The 13,781-nt window shown below is 36.7% G+C and overlaps 2 protein-coding genes across 2 annotated transcripts; both read left to right on the forward strand.

The window, feature by feature from the left end:
• The first annotated feature begins 70 nt into the window (after positions 1 to 70).
• LOC145222599 (ovochymase-2-like) lies at positions 71 to 13,752 on the forward strand. Its single transcript, XM_080088754.1, has 22 exons — positions 71 to 154; positions 689 to 849; positions 1,175 to 1,267; positions 1,530 to 1,684; positions 1,848 to 2,005; positions 2,235 to 2,376; positions 2,566 to 2,589; positions 2,668 to 2,789; positions 2,949 to 3,032; positions 6,066 to 6,189; positions 6,366 to 6,479; positions 6,684 to 6,745; positions 6,877 to 7,028; positions 7,091 to 7,311; positions 8,057 to 8,202; positions 8,477 to 8,621; positions 9,079 to 9,105; positions 9,680 to 9,795; positions 10,566 to 10,655; positions 10,855 to 10,984; positions 11,347 to 11,415; positions 13,622 to 13,752. The coding sequence occupies exons 1-22, from the start codon at positions 71 to 73 to the stop codon at positions 13,750 to 13,752; spliced, it is 2,550 nt and encodes an 849-aa protein (XP_079944880.1).
• LOC145222616 (uncharacterized) lies at positions 3,229 to 4,719 on the forward strand. The gene is made up of 2 exons (XM_080088774.1): positions 3,229 to 3,687; positions 3,749 to 4,719. Exons 1-2 carry the CDS (start codon positions 3,514 to 3,516, stop codon positions 3,959 to 3,961), a joined length of 387 nt encoding a protein of 128 aa, XP_079944900.1. The 5' UTR covers positions 3,229 to 3,513; the 3' UTR covers positions 3,962 to 4,719.
• Positions 13,753 to 13,781: the final 29 nt, after the last annotated feature.

Consider the following 13,781-nt stretch of genomic DNA (forward strand, 5'->3'; position numbering starts at 1 on the left):
AAATTTATCTGTACACAGTGTCGGTTTTGTTTGTCTTTTACTCCAACCTATGAAATTGTTACCATAAGACATGTTTGCTTGTTTATTTTCAGCGCACGCCTCGACGAACTTGTCTGAATGCGGAAAACCATCGATAGCTCCTCATTTTACTTGGGTAAGTTTTGGTCTTCGGAATATCAAATAGGCCTTTATGTCCTGTTGGAATGCAAGCAGCTGTTATTTTAATAAAAGCTAATATAGACGAAATACCGTCGCTTACTTCGTCTATCTCTGTGTGCTGTCCCGAAACTAGAGTTTTGCATAATTGAGTAATACCTAGGAACACTATACACGGACTTGAAAAGTAATTTGATCAAAAAAATTATTGCCAAGGTGCTGGTGTGTATGGAATACATCGTTCAGACATTTCGACAAAACTGCACTGATGATGACAACAGAGTTTGTCGCAACGTCTGAAAGATGTATTCCATATACACCAGCACCTTGGCAGAAACGTTTTTGATCAAATGAGTTATACCTCCATGATAACTGCGAGAGGCCACGCTGAAAAGTTTATCACATGTCAGTTGAATTTGTAAAACTTGAATTTGAATCTCGCTGTTGCACCCATGGCAAACAACACCGCAAGTTACTGTTCACTAACCAGCACATGGTTACTTCTTTAAACCTAACTTCCATTTTAATTTAGGACCCTCGTATTGTCGGTGGCAATGAAGCCAAACCTGGCAGCTGGCCTTGGCAGGTTGCATTAGCATCCTATCCTGGTGGCACATCGTTTTGTGGAGGTTCCATCATCAATGAAAGATGGGTGATAACAGCTGCACATTGCGTCGATTTTTTATATTTGAGGTGAACCTTTTTACCTATCCTGTTGATTAGACATTCTGTCCACGTCCGAAAGTGTACTTTATCAGAATTTGGTCTTTGTTTCACTGTATGTTCGCGAGTTTTCATGGTCTTTTCCATTCATTAAATTACAATAATTTAACACAAAAACTGCCGCCATTTTACTGTCTGCCTGTTTACTGCATTTTTATGCATCAACATGAGAGTTCGAGGTTATTATCCGCAAGCTTGTCATTTGTTTATTTTGGTGTCAGTCCTGTTTGCCTTTCTATACTTTGTTTGATTTTCAGGTCTTTTGATTAACTATTCTTATGCTTTTAATACTTAGTGTGTACGTTATTGCTGGACGCCATGAAGCTTTTGGTTCCGCTGACGAAGTTGCAATAGAAGTCGACTATATAGCGATTCATCCAAATGGATCGTAAGTTGGTGGACAGTTCTGTTTTGTATAACAAAATAAACGTATGCATAACCATTTGAAAACATATTCTTAAACTATTTCACAGTAAAAAAAATTAAACAAGTAAACGTATGCAACTTTCCACAGTCTTTGTTATTCAGTGTTGGCAAGCATTTTTATAATGCATCGCCATCAGTTCCTGTTCATAACTTTGCCCTGTTCAAAAGTAATTGGATGGTATATATTCTGTTCGGATTGCCAAATAAATCATACTTTTTTACAGAAACTTTCGTCTTGGTGCTGACATTGCTTTATTAAAGCTAAGCTCGTCGCTGAACTTTAGTGACACCATACGACCAATTTGTGTGCCAACAAATACTTCTGATTTCTATGTTAAAGCGGGAACAATATGCGTGTCCACAGGATGGGGAGATTTAGGTAAAATAGTGATTTACTTTAAATTGCTAATACTTTTACACTATATAGATTGTAGAACTTTTTTCAAAAACGTACTTCCATATCTGATTTGTAACCTAAAAGTCTGATGCTATAGGACCCATAGATAGGGTTGTTGAGTTGTACTCAAAATCTTTTTTAACAGAATGGTTTGGTTCAAATTCGGACGCATTGTACCAAGTCAGGCTTCCAATTGTGGGCAACGAGGAATGCAATCAATTGTACAACAGGGTTGGAGAAACCGTTCATGAAAGCAACATATGTGCTGGTGATGTAAAAGATGGGGGAGTTGGTCCTTGTCAGGTAAAGTTGTAGGATTAAAAATGAAAAACGCCTTGTTGCGATCACCCCGTTTTGGTATTGAACAAAACAAAAGCTATATTCTAAATAATTTGTTGTCTTTTATTATTTTGCCTACTAGAGTCAAATCGTTAGTTTATGTAAACTAAGTCTATTATATTAACAATTTCTTGTCAATAGATGTGACTGTTATGTACAATCAATGCATGTTTTTGAAATCTCGTATTTTTAGGGCGACTCGGGGGGTCCACTGACCTGTTACATTGGAAACACATGGTATTTAATGGGAGTAACATCATGGGGTTATCAATGCGGAACAAATTTTCCTGGAGTGTATGTAAGAGTTCCTTGGTTCCATGACTGGATACAGGAAGGTAAAGTAAATGTAACCAACTTATGAAAACAAGGGGCCCATTGCAAACCGTTTGCTGAATTAATAAGAGTTTAGTCATAGGCCAGGAAGTCATTTCTTACCTGTTCCTTTGTCCAATAAATAGTATTACAATTTTGTGATGAATAAAATGATGTTTTTTCGTCTTTTACCAATTTCTTTTTCTTTACAGCTCAAGTTTTTTATGAAAATTATGGTGAGTAGAACCACATTTAGTGTTAGTTTGAAATTTTTGTGAAACATTTTTAGATGATTTTAACGAACTTTTTGACAGCAAACTGTGGTGGGCCCATAATATTAACTGATGAAAACGGCAACTTCTCTTCACTTTTCATTGAAGGGTTCACTCTTCCCAGTAGCGTTTGTAAGTGGACAATTCTGGCTCCCGCAAACTCAGTAAGTTTATGATCAAGTAAAACCCCAACAGCAAGTGTGTTAACGTAAACAAAGCGCAAACTAGAGCCCATATATGCCTTACCATGTCTAGCTATTTGTTTTAATATGCAAATTACCTATTTTGATGTGATTTACACAAATTTCCGACTTTATTTACAGCTGATCGAAGTTCGGTTTCTTGACAACTCCATTCCTGCGCGATGCATTTCAACGAGCTTGGCAATTTACGAGGGGGAAAACCTTGTAAGTGTTATTTTTTCAGTTTCAAATCAAAAACATTTTTAAACACTAGTCGTGCAGTAAGAATACATTTCTGTATAGGCCCGATAATAAATATTAAACACATTAATTTCTAGTCAGGGGCGGCATTATGAACACTTCCTCGCTCGCTAACTTAACGAGCTCGCTAAAATATTTTTTAGCGAGGACTTAACGAGCGAGAAACTCGCTAACGTATTTGGTATTACGAAGTGTCCTCGCAAACGCCTCGCTAAAGCCTGACGCAAAAACGAGAGAATGCGTCAAAATCGTGAGAAAAAAGACGTCTGACTCAGCAAAATCAGGAAGTCGCGCTATGCGACATCTTGTGGAAGGTAGTTTTTGTTAGCAGTTGAGCTTCACGTGGACATTGGCGGCATTGTTTTGGAAGTTTTACGCCGAATTATTTTATTCTTGTGTTTAGTCATTGTGTAAGGTTTAGTTTTTTTTGAAAAGTAAATAGATTATGGATACAAAGACCAATAAAATTGTAAAAAAGCGATCTCCAAGACGGACAGCTGTTGAAGTAGAAGCATTAGTTAATGCAGTGGAAAAACATGCAAAATGCATTCTGGGTTCATTTTCACCAGAAATTACAGTTGCTTCAAAACAACAAGCATGGAAAATAGTGACAACTATGGTAAGATTTGTGCCCAATATTTTTTTTATTACTGCTGTACATAGATTATGATATTTTATAGGTTAATTCAGTCAATATCAGTGGTGTTAATCGCACAATTGAGCAAGTGGAACATAAGTGGTGGGATCTAAAAAGTGTTGCAAAAAAATCAGTGTCGGAATGGAAAAAAGAATCAACAAAAACTGGTGGTGGTGTGAACAAAGCTACACCACCTTCAGATGTTCATTATCAAGTCATTAACATAATTGGACAACAGGCAGTGTATAGATGTTAGAAATGGTTCATACACTTGTAATGCTTAATTTTTTGTGTAGGAAGTGTTTCCCAGGTTGCCACTACAAGCCAAGCACCACAAGATGTGGAAGAACCGGTGGCATTCACATGTTCGACTATAGACGACAGTCTTTTTGAAAATTATTGAAGAACCAGTGAGCCCTGCATCGTCACACTCCGAAGCATCATTACAACCCAAAGCAAAGCGCCGCCGTCGTGATCCAGAAAAGGACATAGTTGACATACAAAAAGAAATTTATGTCCAAATATCAAACATAGCTTTAATTCAACAGCAACAGTTGGAACAAATGATAATAGCAAATGATTTGAAGCGACAAAAGTTGCAGTTGTCTGAAACCAGTAAAGTTGAATTAACCTGCAGTCAACCCTTTACAGTTGATGGTTAGATTTAATATGCATTTTTAACAGTATGCTTTTTTCTGCATGTGTTTTTCAATTTTCTGTTATTTACTGCTTCCACTGCTGGTTAAAGGCCCCAATCTGTGCAAGCCTGTCAAGGTTTTATTCATTCTTGTTCACTGTTTTTAATTGACCTACTTCATTAGTTTCCTATTCTTCACTGTTATTCTTACCTACCTTATGACTTTCATATTCGTTCAGTGTTCTGTTACCTATTTTTCAAGTTCATTTCTGTGTTGCTGTGTTGCCACTTTTTGCAATAAACAACCACAAAAAAACATTTCACAAACATCTTTATTGGAATGTGGAAATAATCGAATCTCTCACAGTACTACCTTGCAAGTCATGAATTTCATTTGTTGTGGTGGTGTCTAAAAGCGTATCTATGTCAGCATGTGCTGGCAGTGGTTGAGGCAGTGGCACATTGTAAAGGCGACAAATATTGTGCAGAATGAAACAACACATTGTAATTTTACAAACTTGTAGTGGTGAATAACATAACCTTCCTCCTGTGTGATCAATAACTCTCCATCTCTGTTTTAAAACACCAAATGCTCTAAACAACAAAGCTTTATTATCATTTATGTTCACATTAACAGATGCAGGACCAATGTAACTTACTTCTCTACTGTTGACCGTGTTTGTTTGTGAGCCTTATTATACTTCTGTTGTGAAGGGGTACTTGGGTGGCTAAGAGGTGTCATTAACCAAGGTTTTAATGGATAACCACTGTCACCTAGCAAAATGTCATCATAATATTTTCCATCCTCAAAATCCTGGTATACATTTGATTGTCGAAGAATGAATGAATCATGACATGAGCCAGGCCACTTGCATACCACATCCAAAAACACCATATTGGCGTCACATATAGCCTGCAAAAATAATTTAAAAATGAAACCAATATATAACAAGGGAAAAGTATACAACTTGCCTGCACATTGATGGAATGATAAGCCTTTCTGTTAACAAAGAGATGTTCTTCTTCACTTGGTGCAGTTATGGGAATATGTGTTCCATCAATGGCACCTATGGCACCAGGAAACCGTGCAATTGAGTAAAAATGTTGCTTTATCATTGTTGAAGACACCCTGTTTGGCATGTGGATAAATTGATGTCTTTTTGAAATCAAACTGTCCATAAATCGACTTAGTACCACACTAACAGTTGGTTGTGAAACATTAATATTGTCCTTGGCTGAATTTTGAAAGCTTCCCGATGCCAAAAGTTTTAGTGATATCAAAACTTGTTCTTCCTCTGTAAGACATCTTTTACTGGCACTTTTCGGTTTTAAATCTTCGTGCAAATGGTTGCACAAATCCATTATTACAGCTTTCGGCATTCGGTATTCTGAAATTAATTCTACGTCCGACATTTCTAGAGGATTTTGTCTGACCTTTTTTTGTTTATTTGAGCGTTTTACAGCAAAATAGGCAGCCATTATTATTTGCTGACGCAGCTGTGCGGCTTTGTCCGGAATAATTCGGCGTTAGCGAGTGGTCTGAGCTCCTCGCTACTTAGCGAGGAGTTTAGCGAGGCCCGGTTAGCGAGACGGGGGTTCGTAATACCAAATCTCAACTTAACGAGGTCGTGCGTCAATACCGAGCTTGCTAAACTTAGCGAGATGTGTTCGTAATGCCGCCCCAGATCTGTATAATGCTTACAACATATTATTTGATATTCAGTACACTGGTCGTGAGTATTGCGGGTCACACAACATACCAGATTTCATTTCATCAACAAACAATGTGACGTTTGTGTTGCGAGGAGGTTATGAGTTTGGTTTTCAAGTTGCTTGGAAAATGGAAGGTCTCATTTATACGACTGTCTACATTGTCGCATGATTGTTTTTACTTTTTCGAACTTACAGATTGGATCTTGTAGTTTTCTTATAGTAATCCATTGTCCGAAACACAATTTATCTTATTATCTGTAATTGCTCTTGTACACATTTGAATTGTGACAACAATCTAGTTTATTTTTAGAGAAATGTAGCAACAATAGCTTTGCATGTTGGGACGGATCTCAATGCATTTCTGAATCAGCGATGTGTGATGGAGTAAGGGATTGTGCGGATGATAGTGATGAAATTGAATGTCGTAAGCGATCATTAATATTATCTTGATTGGACAATCTTGAACACATAACTTAAACAAAACAATTTATTTTTTTGTTGGATTCACTTACTAACCAAATCAGATTGACCAGAATACGATAAGTGTTGTGTGTCACTTTTGACGCGGTATTCTAAGAAGAGGCATAGTATTTTTTTATAGTGAGTGACACATTTGCATTTGTTTCAGCTCAGTTATCATCAAACTTCAGTGATTGTGGAAAAACCGATGTTGCCCCTGGTTTTACTTGGGTAAGGATGCTATTTCCAATATCAGGCCTTGACGTCCCGGAAACTTAAATCTGTCTGTCGGCTTTAACGCATTTAGATTTCTTTAAATACAAATATTGTTAATACAGATTTAAAACTTGTCAATTCTACAGAATCCTCGTATAGTTGGAGGAAGCAAACCAACCAACGTTTCATCCTGGCCTTGGCAAGCATCTATTTACCAATACCTGTATTATCATCTTTGTAGTGGTTCAATCATTGGCAATAAATGGGTTTTGACGTCTGCCAGCTGCCTTCTAGACAGGTATTAATAATTTGTAAAAGTTACACATCAGATGACATTTGATCCTTGTCTATTGCTGGTAGGGCTAGTTCCAGTTTGTCTGTAAATGTGGAAGGAAACCCGTCTCAGAATGGAACCTTTCACGACGTGGTGTCGGTTGTTTTACATTACGCACATGGGAGCTCCTTTAGCGATGAGTACGATATCGCAATTGTGGAAGTCTCCCCGGCGTTTACATTCTCTTCGACACTTCGGCCAATCTGCCTCTCCATGAATAACACTGAGATTAAGATAGGAGAGACATGTATAGCAATAGGCACTGGACGGAGAAGTGGTAATAAAATTTCAAACATGTTTGATTGTTTTTTTTTCACGCATTCATAATGCAGGATTGTAGAGTGACTTTAAACCAAGAAAATATGTCAGCCAAGGTTGATTTAACAGAGCACTCGTTGTTCTTTTGACATGAAGAAACTTACGTTCAAATTTGTGATACATATATATGTCAGTACGCCTGATTCGTAATGCCATTGAAACAATTAGTCGGCACCACTTTCTTGCATGGATTTGAAGTTCTTTTTGGGCATTTAGAACAAAAAACATTTTTGATTCGTTATTCAAGTCTTTAACTCAGTATTTCTCAACCTTTGGGTCACCAAAGCACTTTTGAGGGGCTCACGAAGTTGCAACCCTAGTCGAGGTGATTTAATCTGTATGATAAAAACTTTCTCTGTGACTACTGTTTAACATGATAAGTTACACGACCATTTGATTTAGAACAGGATTTGCGATTGTATCCTTCTATAGAAATATATAAGTGCGCTTTTGACTTTTTTTGGAAACAAAACCGCAAAACAGTGAACTTGTAGCTAGTAACATAAGTCATAACCACACTTTTAACGGTTTGTTGTGTGCAGAGAAGGCGGTTGCGTTGTAATTGAAAATGGGTCGCGTTGTGTTAGAAAACCTTCGTCGCATCAAGAAAAGGAGTTCGCATAAGAAAATGAGGTTGAGAATCACTGCTCTAACTATTTCTGTTAATTCTGCAGGTGATTTTACGGGGCTAGATTATGAGCTCTACCAAGTTCGCCTTCCTATACTCGACTACGCAACTTGCAGTAACTACACGTATTTCAATGAGGACGCACTGTTCTGCGCTGGTTACACTGACGGAAGAGAAAGCGGCACTTGTTACGTAAGTTTCCACAAACACAAGAGATTGATAAAACACTTTTTCGGACGTTTGAAACGGCAAAATTTTTATAACTTATGTATCAGTATGTGTGCAGCCATTATTCTCTTGGAATTCAAATACAGCAGCAGTGCATTTCAACGTGGCTCAGCTTGCCTGGTCTAAAGTTTTTCTATACTTCCTTATGATCTATATTAACTATAGGGGGTACAAATAAGTGCTTTAGTTAATATTTCCTTGTCACCAGCCCTTATTACAACATTTCATAACGTTGCAGGGCGATGAAGGTGGACCACTGATGTGTTTGATTGACGAAAACACATGGACTCAAGTTGGTGTCGCCACACAAGCTACTACTTGTCAATCAGGAAGACCGAGTTTCTTTGTAAAAACGTCTTTTCACGCTGATTGGATTGCCGCCGGTAAGTAACTTCCAAGACATTAAGAAACATATGAAATCGCATTCAGCAGCAACGAATATACAACCGCTTGACTGTCGGTCACCAGCAAAACTCAGTTGCAACTTGTAAAGCAGTGTTTTTCAACGTGTTTTAAACCGCGGAACACTGCAAGCATCAAAGTAATCTTGCAGAACAATCAAGTCCAAATACACATAACAATAGATGGCGGAAATCGCGACAGGACATTAAAACTGGTGAAAGTGTAGAAATACTTTTATAAGAAAGCTATTTACCACCATAGTGAAAAATCCTGGTGATTTTCGACCGATGTTGGATGGTACACTAGTCAAACTAATAAATTTTTTGGGGACACTTGGCGTTCTTTTGTGGAACACTGGTGTCCGCGGAACAACGGTTGAAAATCATTGTTGCAAAGTATATCTTCGTTTCTTAACTTAAATGTTTAACTTAATTTCAGTGTTGGAAGGAGAACATGAAAACCTCGGTGAGTGTCGAGATTTTTTTTGAATATATTATTTGATATGTTATGTTTGCATACGACATTAATATCACTAAACCTAAAAACTGGGAAAAAAATTGGATGAATTGTATAATGTAACAATATTTTTTGTTACATTTTGTTGGTTGTAAACTTCTGCTTGCCATAAAATGCCGCAGCCGTGCCGTGCCGTTAAGGTTTGCCATGAAATGCCGCAGCCGTGTTTATTTTAAACGCAGCCATAGATACAGTGGTTGTACATGGGTCAAATTTGTAAACAGTGTCTGAATCTGGTAACGTTGTTGTAGTTTGTAGATTTGTAGTTTGTAAAAAAATATATTCCGTTTCTTTCCAACTGTTTGTTTCACTCCAGAATCCCAACAAGTCAATCCTTTTGTTGCTGTTTTTTCAATTGTTAGTCAATTGCTTAGTGTTTTTCCGTATTATTGTGGGTAAGCTTTGCGGAAGTTAACAGGTGGAATATTTGTTGTCATAGTGAATAATAAACCTATTATTGAAAAATATTGTATGTTTGTTGAAACTACATATAAGTTAGTTTGGTTTTGGACTTGCTTTTTAGAATGTGGGGAGCAACATTTTACTTCTTCGTCTGGCAATCTTACGTCACCCGGTTACCCTGAAGATTATCGCAACAACTTGGATTGTGAATACACCATCACTACATCTTCTGGGATGGTAAGTGACAGTAAACCTGATTTACAAAAATGGTGTCCCAAGTACCCTAAAGACTAAAAAGTTGTATGCCAACATAAAATATTTCACTTTGCGTTCACTACAGCATGTTTGGTATATTCATGTAACACATTTTCTGTTTTTTCTGTAAATGAATTGTAACGACCTTTTCAAAAATTTGATGCACGTTATAACATGTATTGAGTCACATCGACATTTTTTTACTTTGGGTTTTCCAATTTGCTGTGATTATCGTAACTGCTCTAAACAGTTTTGTGGTACTAAAAAGACTTTTAGCAGCCTATAGTAGACATATGCTTTAGATTTTTGTACGCTTATATATCTATAATAAACCAATTTCTTGACATCAGTAATTTTAAAACAAAAAGGAAGGTATATGGCGGCCGTTGATGAAATAAAAAACTGCTATGCGCCCGTTGTAGCAAAAAGATTGTGCACCCCTGCACTAGATAGTACATATCTATCATGATTTTTATTTACTAAAATCTATGTTCTGCCAAAGCAAACTTACTATGGTTCTACGAAAATGATACATTTAAGGTACTAGTGTAAAGTCCCACCAAACTGTTAAGAGGTTAGGGCCAATTTGGCATGGGGAGTTATATAGTTTATTATTTAACAACCATCAGACATAGGTAACTTCCAAGATTCGTTTTTATTGTATGATTTTTATTTCAATCTTTGCCTTATTTTTAATTTTATGTTTTCATCAACTTTCTAAAAATTGGTTAATATTTTTTTTACTTTGTCAGGCGATATTGATTGAATTCCTAGATTTTGACGTGGAATTTGCCTCAAACTGTATTTATGACTACTTGGAAGTTTACGATGGAATACAATTGGTAAGTGTTTTGTTTTATTAAAAACACATTTGATTAGTTGACAAACATTTCAATAAAAAGTAAAAAGTATTACAACATTTGTGTTTATCTTCCATTTATTTGGATCTCTGAGTTTCCGCAGGAAGACTACAGAAAAATTTACAACCCTACCTTTAGTGCGACTGCGATCTATAATCTACTAACCACGGTAATTTTTTAGATATCTGGAAGACTGTGTGGCAATAATCTCCCACCCAACTTTATTGCCTACTCGACAATATTACGCCTTGTGTTTCATACCGATTATATCGTACCGTCAACTGGATTTTTTATCTCTTGGACAACATCAAGTGAGTAGTTTTAGCATTTTCTTAACTTACTTGATTTTTATCTATAGTTTGGATGACCAGCTCATTGTCTTTTCTTGACTTAAGAAGCGTCTATACCTTTAGATTCCTCTATAATTTACAAGTCTTCAGAGTTTTTAGACGTTGATGGTGCCCGATCCTTTGCAAAATATTTGTAGGACCTTTTAACTTTTATCGGAATATTGGCTTGAAATCCGTTTTAGGCAAATATCGTTTTTTTACCACCTTGACAAATGTAGTGATTAGTGTATGTAAAAGGGCCACGGAAGGCAACCATATTTAGTTGCTTTCGTGGATTATGTTTTTTTTTAAGTGTGGGTATATTAATTTTACATTTTGTTTAGATTTAACCATGCCAAACACCACCACCAGCGTTCCAACTCCGCCTACTACCGTCAATATTACTGTGCCAGGTATATATATATATATATAAAGCAGAAAAAGTTGCATGAATACATACACCAGGGGTCGGCAACCTTTTCTACAACGGGAGCCGAAAATAATATCAGCAAATTGCGACGGACTGGATTAATTTTCACTATTAATTCTGGTTATATCATTTTTCATTTGTTGTGTAACTATAAATTTAAACCAAACTTCAAGCAGTAAAACTGCATTAATGACAATCTTTTCAAAACCGGTATGGCAACACTTGAAACATTGCTGAAATGACGATATTTGCGTTCACACGTGTGTAAAGTTGTCTGTAAGATAAAAGCTGGCGATTATAACAGAGCAAAAATAGTATTATTCCACACAAGTACAGAGATAAAGCGAAGAAAAAAAGCGTTGTTTTCACCTACAATTGTTTTTGTTAGTAGAAACTTATCTGAGAAGCCCAGATCGCTGTTGGTTCACGCGTTCGGTTTAGTCCGAATCAGGAGCTGCATGCTATTTGTCGTCATAGTATAGTCATGAGGAGCAAACCGTAAAAAGTGACGTATTTTCGCGTAATAGGGGCTCGCATTTAACCTTTAGAGTAAAAATTTTCCGACAAACGTTGGAAAAAGGGGTTATTTCTACGTTGGCGCTCAAAATTTTCCACAACTGATATTGTGGCTCATTGCAGTGCAGTGTCTGCAGTTCAAAGCAGTCAGTACGCAAACTAATTTTTATGCAACGATGTTGAATTTGTGATGTGTTTGGCTTGTTGTCTTGGAATAACACAAGCACAAACAGATTTGGTTAATACAACACATAACCTACTAAATACCCGTAAGTGAACTAAAAACTAGTTGCTTTGAACTTTATATAGGCGACTGTGCCTTGCGATATTAACGAGAAATATCTCATACTAAATTAAGTAACAATTGGTGGTAATAATGACAATGCACATACAGTTATGGTTGCAAGTGTACATGTTAAATTTGAGGATAATTGCAGGTACAAAATGCTTGTTTTGGAAACAAGTCTTATATTTTGCAATGATAGTGATTAGAGAAAGCAAGTTTCAATAACATTTATTGAAAATTTGAGCCAAATAGTTAGTGTTGTCAAACGAACTGCATTTGTAATCGTTATATTGCTTCTGCAACATCCAATTCCGTCATATTTTGACATGATTGGATATCTATCGTTTAATCATTAAATATGTTTAGTGTGATAAGGAATTTAAGTGCTCTGGCAACATACGATAATATCGACAAGTCTTTTATTCAAAAAAGATTGGTGTTTGTTTTACTTGTTGGCAAGTCCGCAAGATTTTTTGTGAATTTTTGTTCACCAACTTCAACAAATGGTAAACATACGATAATATTCGACAAGTCTTACTGTCGAATATTCAGTTGCGTCCCGAAACCGTTTCGTTTTTCCGAAACCCCCTTTTTCCCTTCGTGCTGGCTTAAAGCTTTGGGGTTTACCAAGTTAAATGTGTCAGGACAGTTACGCATCGTTTAACTTTGAGCTGCGCGTTTTTGCTGCATTTGCGTCTGGTCTGGAAAAGATGCACGTGTACGGACTGCAATAGAGCGTGAACTTACTGTGATACATTTGATACAGCGCTACCAAGTTTCTGGCTTGAAAATTCCTGTCAGTTACTTTAGTTGTTTACTTTCTACACTTGCACGCCAGACAACTGAAAGATATATTTGATGGTTTGAGTCGCTAAATCTATTGTAAACAACTTATGAATTTTAAACAGACTGAAACTCAAGCAGGTAAAAAGTTGTGAATCAGTAAATACAAAATCTATGGATCCAAAAAAGATAGCAAGTGCCAAACTAAAACGACGTAATACATAAAATCAGCACTCCAACATTTTCTATTGGAAGACCATTACATACATTAAATAATAATTATCTCTGTTTTTTGTTTCTGATAAAGATTATATTGCCAAGACATGGCAAATCTTCATATTACTCAGGCAGAACAATAGGTGCAAACGAGAGGAAATTCTCCTTGTTGTTTGTCTTTATTTGCGCTTAACCTTAGGTGTTTTCGTAGCGTTGTGACATGCTTTCGTTTCATTCTTTTTACCTTTGTTTATTGTGCACTGTTCTAGTCGCATTCAGTGTTATTTGCCCTGATGAAGACGACCTGTATAGGACGTCGAAACGTCGGACTAAAAATGCATGTGAGACAAGAGCACTATAAACTTGATTGTTTTCGATTGTTTTTCAGAAAACTATTGCGTTGAACCATTTCTTCAAAACTCCACCACTGGTTTCATTACATCCCCATTGTACCCGCAGACTTATCCTCGTGGTCTTAATTGTGAATGGAGAATTGAAGTTCCCAGCGATAAGGTTTAGTGTTTGATTGTCGTTGTTACTTTATTGCA

Source organism: Phallusia mammillata, chromosome 4 (genome assembly GCF_965637545.1).
Source record: "Phallusia mammillata chromosome 4, kaPhaMamm4.hap1.1, whole genome shotgun sequence".
NCBI classification, from domain to species: domain Eukaryota; kingdom Metazoa; phylum Chordata; class Ascidiacea; order Phlebobranchia; family Ascidiidae; genus Phallusia; species Phallusia mammillata.